Genomic DNA, 21,344 nt, shown 5'->3' with positions numbered 1-21,344 from the left:
AAAGGAGATGATTGTGAACTTCAGCAAACAGCAGAGGGAGCACCCCCCTATCCACATCGATGGGACAGTAGTGGAGAGGGTAGTAAGTTTTAAGTTCTTCGGGGTACACATCACAGACAAACTGAATTGGTCCACCCACACAGACAGCGTCGTGAAAAAGGCGCAGCAGCGCCTCTTCAACCTCAGGAGGCTGAAGAAATTTGGCTTGTCACCAAAAGCACTCACAAACTTCTACAGATGCACAATCGAGAGCATCCTGTCGGGCTGTATCACCGCCTGGTACGGCAACTGCTCCGCCCACAACCGTAAGGCTCTCCAGAGGGTTGTGAGGTCTGCACAACGCATCACCAGGGGCAAACTAACTGCCCTCCAGGACACCTACACCACCTGATGTCACAGGAAGGCCATAAAGATCATCAAGGACAAGAACCACCCGAGCCACTGCCTGTTCTCCCCGCTATCATCCAGAAGGCGAGGTCAGAAAATTCTCCAATAATTTTTTGGAGTGGTTGAAAAACGAGTTTTAATGACTTCAACCTAAGTGTATGTAAACTTCCGACTTGTGACCAATGTTCAATGACTATGTACATACTCTAGGGCAGCATTCTCTAAGAAGCAGGGTTAAGTACAGGGTGGTAGCCGTCTAGTAACAGTGACACTAAAGTTCAGGGCAGGGTACTGGGCACCTTCTTCATACTGTTTGTGCGGATGGACAGTTTCAGGTTGTCAGTGATGTCCTTTACCAACACTTTTTTACTTGAATTGCATTACAAACACTTTTAAAGGTAGGCCTATGTTACATTTCAATGTACAACCATACATTGCACTTCAATTCAGTCATCAACATTATTAAGGGTGAGGATCAATCCAGTTTTTCTGTTGTCTCAATGAAGTTGCAAGGAGTAGGGACGAGCCTAAATGACTCAAACATAGACAAAACTGTCTACAGTTAGGAATGGATGGATGGGAGGATGGAACTGAGTGAATGGGAAATGGAGTCCCTTGAGACAGCAAGAACGAGATGTATATCAGGAGAAGTGCAGTATTATCATAAGAAGACGCATATTTGGATTACGGAGGAGGAATGGAGGGAAAAAGCGAGGCAGAGGAGGTCGAAGAGATAGAGGGAGGAAGAGGGTGAGCTTGAATTGGTTAAAAAATAAGGAAAAAATTGAGATGGTTTGTTAGAATAATGGTGGTAGTGGTAAATGTGAAAGTGGACTGGAGGGGAAGATTCTCTGTGTTTGTGCTGCTCGTTGTTTGGTGCGATGCAGACAGGGTGTCCTGAATGGAGAAACAGAAGAGTCGTTGTCTGTTTTTTTTTAGTTTGATGTTGAGTCGTTGCTTGACAAAGTGATGTTAGGATATATCAGTTATCCCGTACAAGCATTTGTACAGAATACATTACGTTGTTACAAGGTGTCAAGCTTATGGGCATGTGGCAGCAGTGTTTAGGAGGGAGGTTCCTAGGTGTGAGAAGTATGCAGAAAGGTATGAGACAAAGGTACAGGTATGTGTAACATTAGGGTAAGAAGCAGTATGTTTTAATTGTAGGGATGCCCATGGGCCTGGGAATCAAACATGTCCGGTGACAGAGAGGCAGGTTGAGGTTACCAGGGTTAGAGTAGTGCAGAAGTTACGGCATGCTGAGGCAGTGAATACAGTTGAGGAAGATGGGTCAAGGGGGAGGGATCCTAAGAGGCAAGGTGTGAGTAGTAGATCTGTACCAGTGCAAAGGTATAGGCCAACAAGTGATATATGGTTCAGTAAGATTGGGTTTTTCTTGCAATGATTATCAACTATACTGCAGGGATGGAACATACAGTAAGTCACAGAAAATTGAGGTTGTGGTGGCAGCTGCAGAGAAGTATTTGGGTGTAAGAGATTTGAAGTATGAAGAGTTACAGGGTATGTTGAGTGGTGGTGTCCCATCCTTTCAGGCTGTTGTCCTGAGGTATGACTCAATAGATTTAGTGGAGTAGGGCGTGTGGGTTTTAATGCGTGTAGGGCTATGGTAGGGTATTTGTTGGTTTATAGGCAAAGTAAAAGGGAGATATACTCCAGTCTAGTTGGTGGCGGTAAAGCAACATTTATTGGATGCCAACCGCCGTTAAAACTCATCAAAGAAGATGGATGGATTGATGGATGGTGGGGGTCTGGATAGATACCTGAAAGATGCTTGGAGGCATGTCGAAATAACGTCATTGTGTCACGCAATGTGCGCCATTTTGGATGGGGGGAAAAAAATCACAGACGATTTCCGTGATCTGATCCCGACTCTTCACCTTGCCTGTGGATGTTGACTATTTTTACCCCATGCAAGTTACATTGGTTGAATAAGCAGTGTTCAGTAATAGCCAACTCTGCTAAATGAAACAATGGCAGGTAAGCTACTTTTGTAGCTAGGAAAGGGTCCCCATACCACTCACTCGTTGCTGTGTGGCCTGAATGCAAGTTTTAACTTGGCTAGCTAGCGTTAACTGACAACACATCATTTGACTAAATGGGTTGGTGAATTGGCGCTAATTATTCCAATATTGTTGTTATGCAGGAGTTGCCGGTGGAAATGACTTTCAGTGGTGTTTCTCACAAGTGAAGGGGGCAATAGATGAAGATGTTGCGGAAGGTGAGTAGCTAATGGTAGCTAGCTATACGTTAGCGTTTGAGCTCAAATGTGATACTGTTAGCTAACTTCCGCCAACTACGCCTTTGACTGACTGTCTTTTCAAGAACAAAGATGTCATGACACTGCATGTATATAAGGAGCACTGCTGGGCTACGCGGAGTTTGTTTTTCTAACTAACGTTATCTTAGCTGGCTTCTTTTGCTTACGTTCGGCTAACATTAGCAAGCTAACGGTATAACTACCCAAACAACTGTCCCCAGTAACTTATGTCCCGCACATTTATGTATTATATAATACGATTTAGGCAGTCAAGAGTACGTATTAGATATTGTATTTTTTTGTAGGCTAGTAAGATAGTTTACGACAGTATATTTAACGAGTCATCTTGCTAGCGTAGTTATTAAGTTAGCTAGTGTGGGTGCGATTTGTCAATGACGTCAAAGGTCTGCGTCGAACATGGCAAGTATACCTTTTTTTAATTGGATTTCTATACATTTTGAAGAATACAAATGTGTTACAAAAATCTATGCATCCTTCTTAAAAATTCTAACACAAAACATCACAAACAGATAAACACAAGAACAGAAACACTTACAGGGTTTTTACATTCAAATACATTTTAATAGCTTAGTGTATCAATTGATTTCATTGCCTTCATATTGTTACAGGGAATAGGAGTCAATGTTGTAAAGTAATTATTTAAATCTACTTTGAAAAAAAGTGAATTTAAAAATATATATATATTTTTAAATACATTCCCCCCCCCAAAAAAAAAAATATATATATATATATATTTTTTTTAAATACATGTTATGATGTAATATTTCGCAAGAATTATATTCAAATGAATCTCTAACTTTTTGTTATTATCAAAAAACTAAAAGAACCTCACAAGCTTGCAGATGGATGTCCTTTTACCCAAGTCCAGCTGAAGATCCACCCAGAACGTAGTCACATACACACATTGGAAATACAAATGCCCCAAGTGATTCTGGCCCAGATGGACAAAATATACATTTCTCATAAACATTTCTAATATATTTACTGATACTATGAGTTGCTTTAAAGAGTGTTTCCCTCACTTTGTTTGTGAGCACATATTTGTATGATAAAGTACTGATGCTTTTATGACAACTGTGAACTAGAAGGGAAAAAAACAAGGTCAAATCATTACGTCTGTGATCTGCAGGTCCTTAAGTCGGGGCTCTAAAAATGTTTCTGAGTTGGATGACCATTCAAAATGATTTCCCCAGTCGGAGCTACTTTTTATCCCAAGTTCCCAGTTGTTTTGAACGCGGCATACATTCTGATAGGGAGAGAGTCACATTTGTATGTTTCATTCTTTCAAAGTAGAGGTAGAAATGCACAAACTGCTCTGTCGACTACATTGCATAGTGTGCACCCATGAAAGTTTCACCATTACTGTTTTTTGTACCCGGTGTCATTTTGCTGATTTGTTTCTATTGTATAAGGATAACCCTTAAATGTATAAGGATAACCCTTATACACTTAATCATGCTCCAGATTTAATGGTACATGTCCTCCTTTCAGCGGATATCATCTCAACGGTTGAATTCAACCATTCTGGAGAGTTTCTAGCAACTGGAGACAAGGGAGGCAGAGTTGTCATATTTCAACATGAACAGGAGGTGAATTTTGTAATTACCAACTACATTTATTTTCATAAACACTAGCTAAGTTTCCATCCAATTGGCGACAGATTTTCATGCAAATGTTCTAAATCCGCATTTTCCCAACAGAGATGATTCCATCAAATTGACTTGTTGCGGCTAAAAGGCTGTGCGTGATGACGTAGTGCACATAAAAATGACTTTTGCGGTTAAATTCCCATGTACAGGTTTGCATCCCATTTTCAACTCTACTGATGGTTTTGTCACAAAAAAAAGTTGCGTTTATAGCGAATGCACCCACTCTGGTATTGGCACGTGCACTCTACAGCTCGCAGATACCGTGCAGGTATAGCCTAGGCTACATGAGATTATTATTGACAAAAGAGCAAGATTCCACCTCCATTTCTTGCATTTTACCGACACAAAGATCCCACCTTGTCTAGCGTATTTTGTTTTGTTGACGTTTGGAAAATTGACCGCCGAATTTGCTGGTTTCGTCAGACCTGTAATGACATTTTTTTATCCGTCGTTCTTTACTCGCTTAAAAAGGTTGGATGGAAATCTGGTTACTGACATGCATGTTGGAGTCAGCTATGATAGGTTGTTATGGAAAGAAATTATGAAAATTCTAATTATCATATATGTTTAATATCTAAGTTTGACACGCAGTGCACATCTACTTTTCTCTTTCAGTGTAAAAATAGACCACACCTGCGCGGGGAATACAACGTCTATAGCACATTTCAGAGTCACGAACCTGAATTTGACTACTTGAAAAGTTTAGAAATTGAGGAAAAAATTAACAAAATAAGATGGTTACCCCAGCAAAACTCTGCTCACTTTCTGCTCTCAACAAATGGTAAGAACATTTTGCTTGAACCTACTAAGCTTTTGGTTAGGTTGTCTTCAGCCTCAACATACACGTTTTTGTTTCATACAGATAAAACTATCAAATTGTGGAAGATCAGTGAACGAGACAAGCGGGCTGAGGGTTACAACTTGAAAGACGAAGATGGACGTCTCAGGGATCCCTTTAGAATTACCTCCCTGCGGGTTGGTTTAGTGTTGCTTAACCTTTAAGATTTCAGCAAACACTGTACAAGAACAAACACACGCAGCATGCTTATCGCTTCCACCTCTGAATAAATCTGTCCTGTGTTTATAGGTACCAGTGCTGATGCCCATGGATCTCATGGTAGAAGCAAGTCCTCGGAGGGTGTTTGCCAACGCTCATACATATCATATTAATTCCATTTCTGTAAATAGCGATCATCAAACGTACCTCTCCGCTGATGACCTAAGAATTAACCTATGGCACTTGGAAATCACTGACAGAAGCTTTAGTATCTTTTGTCTGAAAAGTTATCTGTCCTGAAGTCTTCAGCATCATGACTTTTAGATGCAAATGTTTGCTTTGTCCGAACTGCGCTGTATTAGCCTATATGAGCCTTTTAGACTCATTTCAGTTAATTTCCTTAACAGTGTGTTCTCAGACATTGTAGACATCAAGCCTGCCAACATGGAGGAACTGACAGAGGTGATCACAGCTGCTGAGTGCCAACCAAACCAATGCAATGTATTTGTGTACAGCAGTAGCAAAGGCACCATACGCCTCTGTGACATGCGAGCAGCAGCACTCTGCGATAGGCACACTAAGTGTGAGTATCCGTAGAGCCTTGTTCTCTGCATTCTAAATTATGTTCATTGAGAGATAAATGAGCTTTGATTGTCTGTCATTTTGAGTATCTCTCCATGTTTGTGATTGTAGTCTTTGAGGAGCCTGAGGATCCAAGCAGCAGGTCGTTCTTCTCTGAGATCATCTCGTCCATTTCTGACGTGAAGTTCAGTCACAGCGGGCGCTACATGATGACACGGGACTACCTCTCCGTCAAGGTGTGGGACCTCAACATGGAGAACAGGCCAGTCGAGACATATCAGGTACTAGGGCTGGGAATTATCAGGGACCTCACAATACAATATCGCTATACTTAGGTGCCAATACGATATGTATTGCAATTCTCACAATTCTATATGTATTGCGATTCGATGTTCCAAACATATTGCTCACCATACGTCTGCTGCATAGAGATGAGAGATAAAAAATACATTCCCTATTTAAAAATAAGATGAAGAACAAGCTATGAAGGACAAATACTGAAGTTTTGGTGCAGGTACAGCCAACTAGTTAAAAAAAAAAATTGCGGTATTGTAAAAAAAAAAAAAAAATGATATCACGATATGTAACTATCAATTTTTTCCCCCAATCACTGTAAGGTACCTAGCTTGCTCTTCCTAGTGATAACACTACAACTAACATCATTTTCAGTGTGGTTTGCTTACCCACAATTATCGAGTTGGGTATAAGAAAAATAGTTAGAAAGACGCAATTCTTTTCCAAATAGACTAATCAACGTTCTCCCGTCCAGGTTCACGAATACCTTCGCAGCAAGCTCTGTTCATTGTATGAAAATGACTGCATCTTTGACAAGTTTGAGTGCTGCTGGAACGGTAGCGACAGGTGAGAAAACCTAGCACTTTCTCTGTTTAAGGCAATCTGCAACTACTACGTTGTTCTTTGGACAAATTTTCTGCCAATATGTAAGTTTTAATTATTCATGTTTCTTTCATTTCTCAGTGCAATCATGACTGGCTCCTACAACAACTTCTTCCGGATGTTTGACCGCAACACCAGGAAGGACATTACACTGGAGGCCTCCAGGGAGAGCAGCAAACCGCGTGGCACACTCAAACCCCGCAAAGTCTCCACTGGAGGCAAGAGGAAGAAAGACGAAATTAGCGTGGACAGCCTGGATTTCAACAAGAAGATCCTGCACACCGCCTGGCACCCCAAAGAAAATGTCATCGCTGTGGCAGCCACCAACAACCTGTACATTTTCCAGGATAAGATCAACTAAAAAAATAATTGGGCTCCAAGGCTTTACTGTTCCTGCGTAGTTAAGCCTAGTGGTTTATCTGTATCAGAAACTAACAGCCCTGTCGTCCTCCTGGTGGCACTTTTCTCCTTTTGTTGCTGCAGGAGGTTGATTGGTCTGCCTGTTTTTTATTTTGAGTCAGAGGTTGATTTTGCCTTGGGTGAATCGGTGCCAGGGCAGAGATCGGACCCGGAGAGCCCACCTTACTTTGAATCAATGGAACGGCACTCCCAAGAGGTCAAACTCTTGAACATTGGTGTTTGTGTTGACATTTTCAGCCTTTATTTCATAATCTAACAACCAAACTATGGAAAGCCCTGAAAATGACCTCTTGTTATTGTTATAACACCCTCTTTTGGGCCTTTCTAAAACATGATATTTCCTGGGTTTTAGGCCTACCTGTTAACATTCCCCCATTGACCATGCATTCAGGCCAAAGCACTTGCTACAGGTCATGAATTTGGAAAGTGGACCTTTTTCTTTTCTCTACCCACTCCCTCCTATCCCCAATTTATCCCCCAGACATGGTAATCTCAATGACTGTATCTATTCAAGTACACCTTTATGGTGTCATCCACTTAATAAAAGTAACTAAAACTACAGCTATGTGTTTTAATATTTAGAACTGTATTAAATCATGTTCTTAACTGCTTTGCATGTTTTTATGTTGTGGAGGTGGAAAAACATTCTGTCACACTGCAGTCTTTTGAGTAGTTGTCTCCAGCCATCTTCAAAGGAACTACTCCGACGTTTCAGAACCACCGTTTGAGACCGATCATGTGCAAGTGTCGAGATATTTATTTGTGTTCCTCTCATTTAAGATCCAGGCTGGAAACTTCATGGGAGGAGATGCAAGACAAAGGGAATCTGCAGCCTTAATACCTACGTCTATCAATGACAGCTACTGGTTATGTCCCCAAATGTTTTACGAACCTTATGTGCATTATTTTTAAATTCTATTTTATAGATTTCTCATTACTGCTGCTATTTGTGGCTGTCTGTGAAAACACTAGGTATATAATTAGTCAGAGAAAGAGTACTGCACACCATACAGCTCTATTGATATACAGATTACCTCCAAAACATGGAAAGTTGATGGTTCTTCGTGTCGTAAGTGGACATTCCGACAAGCCTCTTACATGTGCCCTTAAATCATTTATTGGGATCAAAAGTGCATACTTTGTTTTCCAAGTTACCAATGCAAAAATGAAGGTTGAATTGACATGTACTGATTATAACATTAAAAACAGGAACACTGGTAAAGCATTTCTCTGTTTAATAATTAACATGGTGGCAATGTATTCATATGTTTATGTTGACCAAAGTTAAATAAAATCAAATAATGTTCATTTGCATTATGCCTCCATTAATTTAAACAGGTGAAATGAGTCTGATGGCATACTGTAGATGTCTATTCAGTAAGTTGAGGTGTTCAGAGAAAATTGTGGAATGATTGCAAATGCAGCAGGTAGCCTAGCGGGTTAAGAACTTTGCTGGTTCAAATCCTGAGACTAGGTGAAAAATATGTCAATGTGCCCTTGAGCAAGGCACTTAACCTGAATTGCTCCTGTAAGTCACTCTGGCTAAGACTGTCTGCTAAATAACTCAAACATACATTGTACTTTTTCAGTACTCATTTAAGTAATTTCTCAAAGAACATTAGTGAAGGAAATATTTCACAATTAATATTCATTCACATGAATCATTCCCTTGAGCATAACAATCAGGCAAACCACAAACTCGACATGCAAAAGAAAATGAGATAAACATGAATGCCGATTGGCAGCCATCAATATAAAACAACATTCTAAATACTGCGAGGAACAAGGCAGCACAAAGCAGTTCCTGAATCAAGGCATTTCTGGGAGAAAGAAGCAGTACAAAGCATTCACCAAGGTGAAGAAGATAAGATTTGAGGCAATCAGCTAAAATGGAGAATGCTACATCAACCCCTTCTCCCTTGATTCCAAAGTTGTCGCATTTGAAGGCATGTCAGCTGTATGATTCCAAAGTTGTCAGCTGTATGATTCCGAAGTTGTCCCATTTGAAGGCATGCCAGCTGTATGAGTCACAACAGGGGTGACTGGTGTCAGAACGCAGCATCAGCATCAGTAGGTGCTGAGACGTCTCCCAATGTATATCCTGAGAAGACAGAATAGAAAGGTCATTTAAAAAGGTTCATTTGATTGAAGTAAAAATTCATCATGACTGCAAATTTAAACCACCAGAAGACTTTTTTATTTATTGTTATTTTTAATGGCTGCTGGATAATTTCATATGTGTTCGCAGGCATACAATTGAGCGGATGCTGCGCAGGTACACTGATTTGCAAACCAAATGGATGGTCTAGCGCAGTGGTTCCCAAACTTTTTATAGTCCTGTACCCCTTCAAACATTCAACCTCCAGCTGTGTACCCTCTTGCACCAGGGTCAGCGCACTCTCAAATGTTGTTTTTTTGGCATCATTGTAAGCCTGCCACACACACATTATACAATACATTCATTACATATAGGAATGATGTTTTAACCCAGCGTGTGAGAAGTGACAAAGAGCTCTTTTAGGACCAGGGCACAAATAATAATGATATATAATTTTGCTCTTTATTTAGCCCTCTTACATATAAAACCTTATTCGTTCATCAAAAATGGTGAATAACTCACCACAGGTTAATGAGAAGGGTGTGCTTGAAAGGATGCACATAACTCTGCAATGTTGGGTTGTATTGGAGAGAGTCTCAGTCTTAAATAATTTTCCACACACAGTCTGTGCCTGTATTTCGTTTTCATGCTAGTGACGGCCTAGAATCCACTCTCAAATAAGTACGTGGTTGCAAAAGACATCAGTGTCTTAACACTGCGATTTTCTAAGGCAGGTTACTCTGAGCGCAGCCCTATCCAGAAATCTGGCAATGGCTTCTGATTAAATAACATTTTCACATAACCGCTTGTTGCAATTTTGATAAGGCTCTCTTGTTCAGATATCGGTAAATGGACTGGAGGCAGGGTATGAAAGGGATATTGAATATAGTTGCGGAGAGTCCCTGTAATCCTAGATTCAGATCATTCAGGCAAGAAAAAACATCACACAGATAGGCCAATCGTATGAGAAACACGTCATCATGCAAGCGGTCAGACAAGTGAAAATTATGGTCAGTAAAGAAAACTTTAAGCTCGTCGCTAATTTTTTTTTAAAAACGTGTCAATACTTTCCCCCTTGATAACCAGCGCACTTCTGTATGTTGTAAAAGTGTTACATGGTTGCTGCCCATATCATTGCGTAATACAGAAAATACACGAGAGTTCAGGGGCCTTGCTTTAACAAAGTTAACCATTTTCACTGTACAGTCGTGGCCAAAAGTTTTGAGAATGACACAAATATCAAGTTTCACAAAGTCTGCTGAGTTTGTATGATGGCAATTTGCATACACTCCAGAATGTTCTGAAAAGTGATCAGATGAATTGCAATTAATTGCAAAGTCCCTATTTGCCATGCAAATGAACTGAATTCCCCCAAAAAATGTCCACTGCATTTCAGCCCTGCCACAAAAGGACCAGCTGACATCATGTCAGTGATTCTCTTGTTAACACAGGTGTGAGGTGTGAGTGTTGACGAGGACAAGGCTGGAGATCACTCTGTCATGCTGATTGAGTTCGAATAACAGATTGGAAGCTTCAAAAGGAGGGTGGTGCTTGGAATCATTGTTCTTCCTCTGTCAACCATGGTTACCTGGAAGGAAACACGTGCCGTCATCATTGCTTTGCACAAAAAGGGCTTCACAGGCAAAGATATTGCTGCCAGTAAGATTGTACCTAAATCAACCATTTATCGGATCATCAAGATCTTCAAGGAGAGCGGTTCAATTGTTGTGAAGAAGGCTTCAGGGCGCCCAAGAAAGTCCAGCAAGCGCCAGGACCGTCTCCTAAAGTTGATTCAGCTGCGGGATCGGGGCACCACCAGTACAGAGTTAGCTCAGGAATGGCAGCAGGCAGGTGTGAGTGCATCTGCATGCACAGTGAGGCGAAGACTTTTGGAGGATGGCCTGATGTCAAGAAGGGCAGCAAAGAAGCCAATTCTCTCCAGGAAAAACATCAGGGACAGACTGATATTCTGCAAAATGTACAGGGATTGGACTGATGAGGACTGGGGTAAAGTCATTTTCTCTGATGAATTCCCTTTCCGATTGTTTGGGGCATCCGGAAAAAAGCTTGTCCGGAGAAGACAAGGTGAGCGCTACCATCAGTCCTGTGTCATGCCAACAGTAAAGCATCCTGAGACCATTCATGTGTGGGGTTGCTTCTTAGTCAAGGGAGTGGGCTCACTCACAATTTTGCCTGAGAACACAGCCATGAATAAAGAATGGAACCCAACACATCCTCCGAGAGCAACTTCTCTCAACCATCCAGGAACAGTTTGGTGATGAACAATGCCTTTTCCAGCATGATGGAGCACCTTGCCATAAGGCAAAAGTGATAACTAAGTGGCTCGGGGAACAAAACATTGATTTTTTGGGTCTATGGCCAGGAAACTCCCCAGACCTTAATCCCATTGAGAACTTGTGGTCAATCCTCAAGAGGCGGGTGGTCAAACAAAAACCAACAAATTCTGACAAACTCCAAGCATTGATTATGCAAGAATGGGCTGCCATCAGTCAGGATGTGGCCCGAAGTGAATTGACAGCATGCCAGGGCGGATTGCAGAGGTCTTGAAAAAGATGGGTCAACACTGCAAATGTTGACTCTTTGCATCTGTAACGGATGTGAAACGGCTAGCTTAGTTAGCGTGGGCGCTAAATAGCGTTTCAATCAGTGACGTCACTTGCTCTGAGACCTTGAAGTAGTAGTTCCCCTTGCTCTGCAAGGGCCGCGGCTTTTGTGGAGCGATGGGTAACGATGCTTCGAGGGTGACTGTTGATGTGTGCAGAAGGTCCCTGGTTCGCGCCCGGGTATGGGCGAGGGGACGGTCTAAACTTATACTGTTACACATCAACTTCATGTATTTGTCAATGAAAGCCTTTGACACTTATGAAATGCTTGTTATTATACTTCAGTATTCCATAGTAACATCTGACAAAAATATCTAAAGACACTGAAGCAGAAAACTTTGTGGAAATTCATATTTGTGTCATTCCCAAGACTTTTAGCCTCGACTGTAGTATCCAAAACATCTTTCAAGCCGTCAGGCATTCCCTTGGCAGCAAGAGCTTCTCGATGGATGCTGCAATGCACACAAGTGGCATCGGGAGCAACTGCTTGCACGTGCCTTACCATTCCACTGTGTCTCCCTTTCATGGTTTTTTCAAATGGTTTTGTTTAGTTTCTAAATGTCTGCTCAAGAGTGAAGGTTTCCCATGAGAGAGTAACAGTTAATGTGATTGGATGTTCATTGTTTGACTAGGCTACCTGTATTTAACATTGTGTTGTTATTTCGCTGAACACTAGATGGTTGAATTTTATTTTTGGCAGTGAAACGAGCTACTCAGGTGAAAAAAAACTTCACCCAAATGTATAGCCCCGTTGGAAAATATAAATGTACTGTTTTGTACTGTTATTTATTTTTTAAAATGTGAATCACATTTTTATTTGGGGTATCCCCCTGACGACATTGCGCGTACCCCAGTTTGGGAATACCTGGTCTAGCGAATCGATTTGTAGATCAGACACAGTTGCTGTCTGAAATTATGAGCCCAGCGAGTGTAGCGAATGAGGTGTGTAGTACCTGCAGATAGCCACGAGCAAAAGCAAGAGAGCTATAAACCCATATGCCAGCAGCATACCACCATGCATACCACTGCTGGCTTGCTTTTGAAGCAAAGCAGGGTTGGTACTGGTCAGTTCCTGGATGGGAGACCAGATGCTGCTGGAAGTGGTGGTGGAGGGCCAGAAGGAGGCACTCTTTTCTCTGGTCTAAAAAAATATCCCAGGGCAGTGATTGGGGACAATGCCCTGTGTAGGGTGCCATCTTTCTGATGGGATGTTAAACGGGTGTCCTGACTCTCTGAGGTCATTAAAGATCCCATGGCACTTATCGTAAGAGTAGGGGTGTTAACCCCGGTGTCCTGGCTAAATTCCCAATCTGGCCCTCAAACCATCACGGTCACCTAATAATCCCCAGTTTACAATTGGTTCATTTATTGCTCTCCTCTCCCCTGTAACTATTCCCCAGGTTGTTGCTGCAAATGAGAACGTGTTCTCAGTCAACTTACCTGGTAAAATAACGAATAAATAAAATAAATACAGTTTTTTGCCTTAAAAACCCTAGCCCTAGGAAGAACCTAATTTAGCTTTAACCCTAACCCTAGCCCTATGTAAACCTTATTTTAGCCTTAACCCTAACCCTGAACAGAGAGTAGCACTATTTTAGTAATAATATGTTAGTAAATACCATTATAGTATTAAATAACATTTGTTATTTTTGTATCAAAACCTACGTAAGCATTTGCTGTTTTATTAATTCGTTATTTTGTGGTATGTATTATTGCAAGGAAGAACACTTGATAACAACCCACATTTGATTGTATTTTATATTTCAAATGAGGTTTGAACTGTTCGTGACCTAGTAATCTCTATGTGAAAGTCGAGCAATTGTCGTGGGAGAGTTGGGACTGGTTTTAGACAGATCTCTGCAATTAATAAGACAAAATACACTATCTCTCAACTGCATCTCCAATGACTTTATGGTCTGCTGTGAAACAATAACCTTTAATTGCTAAATATTTCCAATAGATGGCAGCATAAGACCATGATCAGCAAGTTATAGCCAACAAGCAGCAATATGATTGACATAAAATAGCATGCAACCAAAGACTTTTTGTCCCATGATTTTCAAAAATGGTACTTCATTATTTTACAGTTACACACACACACACACACACACACACACACACACACACACACACACACACACACACACACACACACACACACACACACACACACACACACACACACACACACACACAACCATTCAAAAGTTTGGGGTTATTTAGAAATGTCCTTGTTTTTTGAAAGAAAAGCACATTTTTTTTGCCATTAAAATAACATCAAATTGATCAGAGATACAGTGTAGACATTGTTATTGTTGTAAATTACTATTGTAGCTGGAAATGGCTGATTTTTATGGAATATCTACATAGGCGTACAGAGGCCCATTATCAGCAACCATCACTTCTGTGTTTCAATGGCACGTTGTGTTAGCTAATCCAAGTTTCTAATTTTAAAAGGCTAACTGACCATTAGAAAACCATTTTGCAATTATGTTAGCACAGATGAAAACTGTGTTCTGATTAAAGAAGCAATATGCAGTGGGGAGAACAAGTATTTGATACACTGCCGATTTTTGCAGGTTTTCCTACTTACAAAGCATGTAGAGGTCTGCAAATTGTATCATAGGTACACTTCAACTGTGAGAGACAGAATCTAAAACAAAAATCCAGAAATTCACATTGTATGATTTTTAAGTAATTAATTTGCATTGTATTGCATGACATAAGAATTTGATCACCTACCAACCACTAAGAATTCCGGCTCTCACAGACCTGTTAGTTTTTCTTTAAGAAGCCCTCCTGTTCTCCACTCATTACCTGTATTAACTGCACCTGTTTGAACTTGTTACCTGTATAAAAGACACCTGTCCACACACTCAATCAAACAGACTCCAACCTCTCCACAATGGCCAAGACCTGAGAGCTGTGTAAGGACATCAGGGGTAAAATTGTAGACCTGCACAAGGCTGGGATGGGCTACAGGACAATAGGCAAGCAGCTTGGTGAGAAGGCAACAACTGTTGGCGCATTTATTTGAAAATGGAAGTTCAAGATGACGGTCAATCACCCTCGGTCTGGGGCTCCATGCAATATCTCACCTCGTGGGGCATCAATGATCATGAGGAAGGTGAGGGATCAGCCCAGTACTAAACGGCAGGACCTGGTCAATGACCTGAAGAGAGCTGGGACCACAGTCTCAAAGAAAACCATTAGTAACACACTACGACGTCATGGATTAAAATCCGGCAGCGCACGCAAGGTCCCCCTGCTCAAGCCAGCGCATGTCCAGGCCCGTCTGAAGTTTGCCAATGACCATCTGGATGATCCAGAGGAGGAATGGGAGAAGGTCATGTGGTCTGATGAGACAAAAAAATAGCTTTTTGGTCTAAACACCACTCACCGTGTTTGGAGGAAGAAGAAGGATGAGTACAACCCCAAGAACACCATCCCAACTGTGAAGCATGGAGGAGGAAACATAATTCTTTGGGGATGCTTTTCTGCAAAGGGGACAGGACGACTGCACCGTATTGAGGGGAGGATGGATGGGGCCATGTATCGCGAGATCTTGGCCAACAACCTCCTTCCCTCAGTAAGAGCATTGAAGATGGGTCGTGGCTGGGTCTTCCAGCATGACAACGACCCGAAACACATAGCCAGGGCAACTAAGGAGTGGCTCCGTAAGAAGCATCTCAAGGTCCTGGAGTGGCCTAGTCAGTCTCCAGACCTGAACCCAATAGAAAATCTTTGAAGGGGGCTGAAAGTCCGTACTGCTGGGTCTGTATGGAGGAGTGGGCCAAAATCCCTGCTGCAGTGTGTGCAAACCTGGTCAAGAACTACAGGAAACGTATGATCTCTGTAATTGCAAACAAAGGTTTCTGTACCAAATATTAAGTTCTGCTTTTCTGATGTATCAAATACTTATGTCATGCAATAAAATGCAAATTAATTACTTAAAAATCATACAATGTGAATTTCTGGATTTTTGTTTTAGATTCCGTCTCTCACAGTTGAAGTGTACCTATGATACAAATTTACCATCCTCTACATGCTTTGTAAGTAGGAAAACCTGCAAAATCGGCAGTCTATCAAATAATTGTTCTCCCCACTCTAACTGAGGCATCTGTTTCTCAAACTAGACACTCTAATGTACTTGTCCTCTTGCTCAGTTGTGCACCGGGGCTTCCCACTTCTCTTTCTATTCTAGCTAACACAATGTGCCATTGTAACACAGTTGCCGATAATGGGCCTCTGTACGCCTATGTAGATATTCCATTATAAAAATCAGCCGTTTCCAGCTACAATAGTAATTTACAACATTAACAATGTCTACACTGTGTTTTTGATCAATTTGATGTTATTTTAATAAACAATTGTTTTGCTTTTCTTTCAAAAACAAGGACATTTCTAAGTGACCCCAAACTTTTGAACGTTAGTGTACGTGTAGGTAGGGGTACTTGAAACTGTCTTTACCTCTGTAAAGTTATGAGCAACACTAGGCAGCAGGAAAACAATTTATTGTAATTGTCTAGTAACTGATGGGCTGTAATTTATGAACATCACGCATGTGCTGCTCATGTGTACAGTACAAACAAATACTTTTATAACTGACCTAAGATGCCTGTTGTTAACGATGGGAGAAAATGAATCATAGTGCCTGGGCAGAACAAGCAAGGTGGGCAGAGCCAACACAAAGTAGTGAGATCCTATTGGTGCGTTATAGCATGTATTTGCATATTTCCGATAGGGAACGCCTACTCTGAAGTGCGCGTGTGTAATAATCAAGGAGGTGTATAAACCCTGGATGATTTCCTAAGGGAGTTGTCTTGGAGACACCGTCCAGCCATCTTGGTACTCAATTGTATTTTTTTTTTTTAGGAAGCTATAGAAATGCATTTATTAACGTCTACATTAGTTTTTGACACATTTATTCTATTACAGACACCTTAATGCATATTTTAAAATTATATTATGTGAGCTAAACATACAACATTAAAAACGTTTCCTTAAGGTATTTTCTGTTGTATTTGTGAGTACTAATGTTACTGTCCCCACTACAAAAAATAATAATACTTAAATGAATGTAATTATGTCCTTTAATTAAAATACTATAGAATTCCATTCATTTAGTACTTAGATAAATAAAGGTTAAAAAATAAATTTAAAAAAATCATATGAAGGACTGCTCCTACTAGGGAGTGCCAATATGGCCAACCGGTGGCTTCATAGTCTCTCGATGGTGAATTCATAGGACAACAATCCAGGGCTTTTATACTTCATTGGCAATAACTCAATTTGCCCTTGCACTCCTGCTAAAGAATGCCTTTATAAAAAAACTTGGGCAAAGACTACAAAAAGTTGTGTACTCTGTTCATACTGATTCTAGTTTTGGAAACCGAAAACTGTATTATTTAATTGATGAGAAAATGTGTAGAATGTCAGCCAAATCCATCTCGCTCCATCTTCGACCACTGCTGGGTCACTTGGGCTTCCTCTCATCACCATATTTGGCAGTGAGTGGCAGCGGCAGAATGCTTCACATTTATACATCAAGTGAAATATCGGGCTCATTGTTCTATCTATGGTACAAACTTGAGTCACCACTGTAGCGCCACAAATAAGGTTGTTTATTAATTAATTAACTCCTTAGGAAAAGCATTGTGAGCAATGATGTCTATGGTGAAACATGCAGCAACTTTTTTTTGGTCAAATATTCTTATTAGAGAAATAAATACTCAGAAGAATGTCACTTCTTTTCATGTCTCTTCGGAGGAGCTCATAGAGATACTTTTAATTAACAGATTCACAAGTTATAGTTATATAAATAGTTGAATCCCTATATCTGGAAAAGAGAGAGAACATTGCCATAAGATCCTTGAAAGAAGTTCAGTAGTTTGTCTCTCTGCAGATGGCAGTGAAGGTCGATATGGTAAAGTTCTTTCCTGGTCTCTCTCTCTCTCTCTCTCTCTGAGTGTGCTGTTTAATAACCGCAACCATATTAGTCTGGCTTATTGGTCTCTTGAAAATTGGCTTTTTGTTTAAATTTATGTCATGAATGGACAGATAATGTACTTTGCATTCGAAAGGCTCTGGAATAAAGACAAACTTAATTTGAATAACTTGTGAACAGTGGTGGTGTTCTCTAATGCTAGGAGGATAGGTAATATAAGGAGCTGTCATAACAATTATATGCCAGCTACCTCAAGGTACTGGATCTTGGCAGGATAAGTCGGTTGAAGTTGGGCTTTTTGCTTATTGTGAGGACTATTTTATTACAAATTGCCCCCAGATCAAAGCTGTCAGAATCGATAGCCATTTTAATGTATACTTGCTTTGATTGAAATTAAATTAAACTAGCTAATTAAATATAGCTTCAAACAATGGGAAACGTATCATAATGCAAATACTGTCCCTTTGGAATGAGAAGGTTTACACTGGATCATTTTAATCCATTTATAGAAATATATCTTTCAATTCTCTCTGGGTGAAAATAAGATAGTAAGATGGATCCAGCAGCAGTTCATTAGTTGGTCTGCAGATGGCATTGAAGGTCCTGTATGTATATATATATATATATATATATATCTCAGCAGCACTTGGATTGGTGTCTGTGTCCTCAACTTGCAGCAGGCAGACAAGTTTGCTGTCACTCAGTCAGAATGGGGATTTTATTTTTTCCCTACTCTTTCCCATAGTCACGGGAAGTAGAGGTGCTGATTGTGCTGCAGCACTCCCTGAAATATATATATATATTTTTTACTGAGTTACAGTTCATATAAGGAAATCCGCCAATTTAAATGAATTAATTAGGCCCTAATCTATTGATTTCACATGACTCGGAATACAGGTATGCATTTGTTGGACACATATACCTTTACATGTATGGGCCTCACAATAGGACTCTGGATCTCGTCACGGTATCCCTGTGCATTCAAATTTCCATTGATAAAATACAATTGTGTCCGTTGTCCGTAGTTTACGCATGCCCATTCCATAACCCCACCACCACCATGAGGGCACTCTGTTCACAACTTTGACATCAGCAAACTGCTTGCCCACACAATGCCATATAATAGGTCTGCGGTTGTGAGGCTGGTTGGACGTACTGACAAATTCTATAAAACTACATTGCTTATGGTAAAGAAATTAACATAAAATTATCTGGCAACAGCTCTGGTGGACATTCTTGCAGTCAGCATGCCAATTGCACGCTCCCTCAACTTGAGACATCTGTGGCATTGTGTTGTGTGATAACTGCATATTTTAGAGTGGCCTTTTATTGTCCCCAGCACAAGGTGCACCTATGTAATGATCATGCTGTTTAATTAGCTTCTTGATATGCTACACCTGTTAGGTGGATTTCTGGGATCTTTTATTTTAGCTCATGAAACAAACATGGGACCAACACTTTACATGTTGCATTTATATTTTTGCTCAGTGTATATAATGAGCACCCAGATGCTGCGTAGGCAACACAATAATATCAGAAAGAGACAAACTGGCCCGGGGATACATTTTTGCGGGCTGCCTCTGCGTTGGCTACTATTTTACAATATTCATATTCTCAGAGCAGTCTTGTTGATACAAAATGTTTCAATATTCTCAGAGCTGCCTAGTTCGTTGACGCAATAATAATGACACTGTCATAGTACACTGTATGGTCACTTCAGCCTATAGTAGGGGGTCTGTAACCTTTTTCATGTAAGTGACAATTTACAATTTATCCTACAATTTCTAAAGATATGTGTGCCAGTTATGATTTTCATATAAGTATTGTAGGCTACTAATCTGTGCCAAGAAAATGTCTAATTTGCCACAAACAGAATAGCCTAATTCTAGCTGGCTACTAGACAGAGACTCTGTCCTTTCAGCCACACCCCACGGAGCTCCACTATGCCTAACTGTACAGAGGCACTGTCCATTCAGCGGTGCTGAATCATGGGCGCAGCATTAATGTATAGATTTTTCTTCATGCCATGGTCGAGTTTGTTTGTCTTTATGCGGCCTCGTCGATTGTAGGCCTAAGTAATTCCTTTGACGTATGCCTTTTATTTCAATGCATATGTAGGATTCATCTGGCAAAGTTAGCATTAGCAGTCAGCTGTTACTTTCACATTGATTTCGGTATTTGAAGTCAGCCTTGATAGCGTGTACTATGCATCTATTTCATGTTGTACTGTATGTACTATTCTTCAAGCAGGCTAAATGCGTCATCAAGCCTATGTATAATGAGGTTGAGTAGTACATTGTACACGCCATTAAACCCAATAAACCTAATTTTAGGGGGACATTTTTGTTTGTTCTCCAAATAGCATTTTAGAGTTTTAGAATTGTGTAGAAGTACAGTAAATGAGCTTGAAATGGTCGGTGTATTTCTACACACCCCACTTTGCCATACCACCCCCAAATTACTTCCTGTGGCTATGCTCTTGCCCAATTTGTTAGATATTATGCACAGCTTGATAGCAAACTTACTCAACATGTGGTTTATCATAGTAGCAGACAGCAGAAATCGAAATGATCAGATCGAAAACATGCAAGGTAAACTGATTGGGTGAAATTATGAAGCGAGTGGAAGGAGAAATACAGTTTCAATCAGAGCAGTAGGATCAACGTACAGCCCACCCTTCTCTTCAGACAGCCAGTTTAGTTATTTAAACCAGTGGTTCCCAAAATGTGGGGCCCGCAGGGATCAGCAGGGGGCACATGTTTCTCTGTTTTCAAAACTAGAATCTGTTATGAACAAAGTGGACAATGTTTTGTAGACTTTACCCTTTGCCCAAGATATACAAAAATGTGTTCTTTAGAAGGAGTGCAATGGCGAATGTAATTTTTGCCAATTAAGTATATAATCCCTGGATTGCTGATGCTATGTATTAGCCATTGAGAGGCTTTGAAGCCACCGGTCGGCCATATTGGCACTCCCTAGTAAAAGCAGTCCACCATAGGAATGAATGGAATCCTACAGTATTTCAATTAAATGTTTCAAGGACAAAATTACATGTATTTAAGTATTTTTGTTGTTTAAGGTCCCCAAAGCACATACATCCCTGGGTCGCTCCTCTTTTCAGTTGGCTGCAGCTTGCGACTGGAACGAGCTGCAAAAAACATTCAAACTGGACTGTTTTATCTCCATCTCTTCATTCAAAGATTCAATCATGGACACTCTTAATGACAGTTGTGGCTGCTTAGCCTGATAAATTGTTGTCTCTACCTTCTTGCCATTTGTGCTGTTGTCTTTGCCCAATAATGTTTGTACAATGTTTTGTACTGCTACCATGTTGTGTTGCTACTATGTTGTTGTCATGTTGTGTTGCTACTATGCTGGGTTGTCATGTATTGCTGCCATGCTATGTTGTTGTCTTAGGTCTCTCTTTATGTAGTGTCGTGGTGT

At 40.6% G+C, this 21,344-nt stretch overlaps 1 protein-coding gene across 2 annotated transcripts; it reads left to right on the top strand.

Moving 5' to 3' along the window:
* The first annotated feature begins 2,126 nt into the window (after positions 1-2,126).
* On the top strand, positions 2,127-8,539 carry LOC139381418 (serine/threonine-protein phosphatase 2A 55 kDa regulatory subunit B delta isoform-like). Of its 2 annotated transcripts, XM_071124926.1 has the most exons (10): positions 2,127-2,385; positions 2,552-2,626; positions 4,178-4,275; positions 4,951-5,116; positions 5,198-5,310; positions 5,423-5,600; positions 5,751-5,915; positions 6,026-6,195; positions 6,684-6,775; positions 6,893-8,539. In XM_071124926.1, exons 1-10 carry the CDS (start codon positions 2,379-2,381, stop codon positions 7,170-7,172), a joined length of 1,344 nt encoding a protein of 447 aa, XP_070981027.1. In that variant the 5' UTR covers positions 2,127-2,378; the 3' UTR covers positions 7,173-8,539. The 2 variants fall into 2 exon arrangements, with proteins under 2 accessions (XP_070981027.1, XP_070981026.1); XM_071124925.1 differs by having other exon boundaries at positions 2,207-2,385; positions 4,951-5,310.
* The last annotated feature ends 12,805 nt before the right edge of the window (positions 8,540-21,344 follow it).

This window comes from Oncorhynchus clarkii, chromosome 23, assembly GCF_045791955.1.
Source record: "Oncorhynchus clarkii lewisi isolate Uvic-CL-2024 chromosome 23, UVic_Ocla_1.0, whole genome shotgun sequence".
Classification (NCBI taxonomy): Eukaryota; Metazoa; Chordata; class Actinopteri; order Salmoniformes; family Salmonidae; genus Oncorhynchus; species Oncorhynchus clarkii.
The sequence above is the reverse complement of the archived record's forward strand: the minus strand, read 5'-3'. Positions and strand labels throughout refer to the sequence as shown.

What these genes read in the sequence shown, in the direction of transcription:
- LOC139381418 (XM_071124925.1), top strand. An exon ending in AATCACTGACAGAAGCTTTA is followed by an intron (nt 5,601 to 5,750) that starts GTATCTTTTGTC and finishes GTGTGTTCTCAG; the next exon opens with ACATTGTAGACATCAAGCCT. An exon ending in GGCCAGTCGAGACATATCAG is followed by an intron (nt 6,196 to 6,683) that starts GTACTAGGGCTG and finishes TCTCCCGTCCAG; the next exon opens with GTTCACGAATACCTTCGCAG.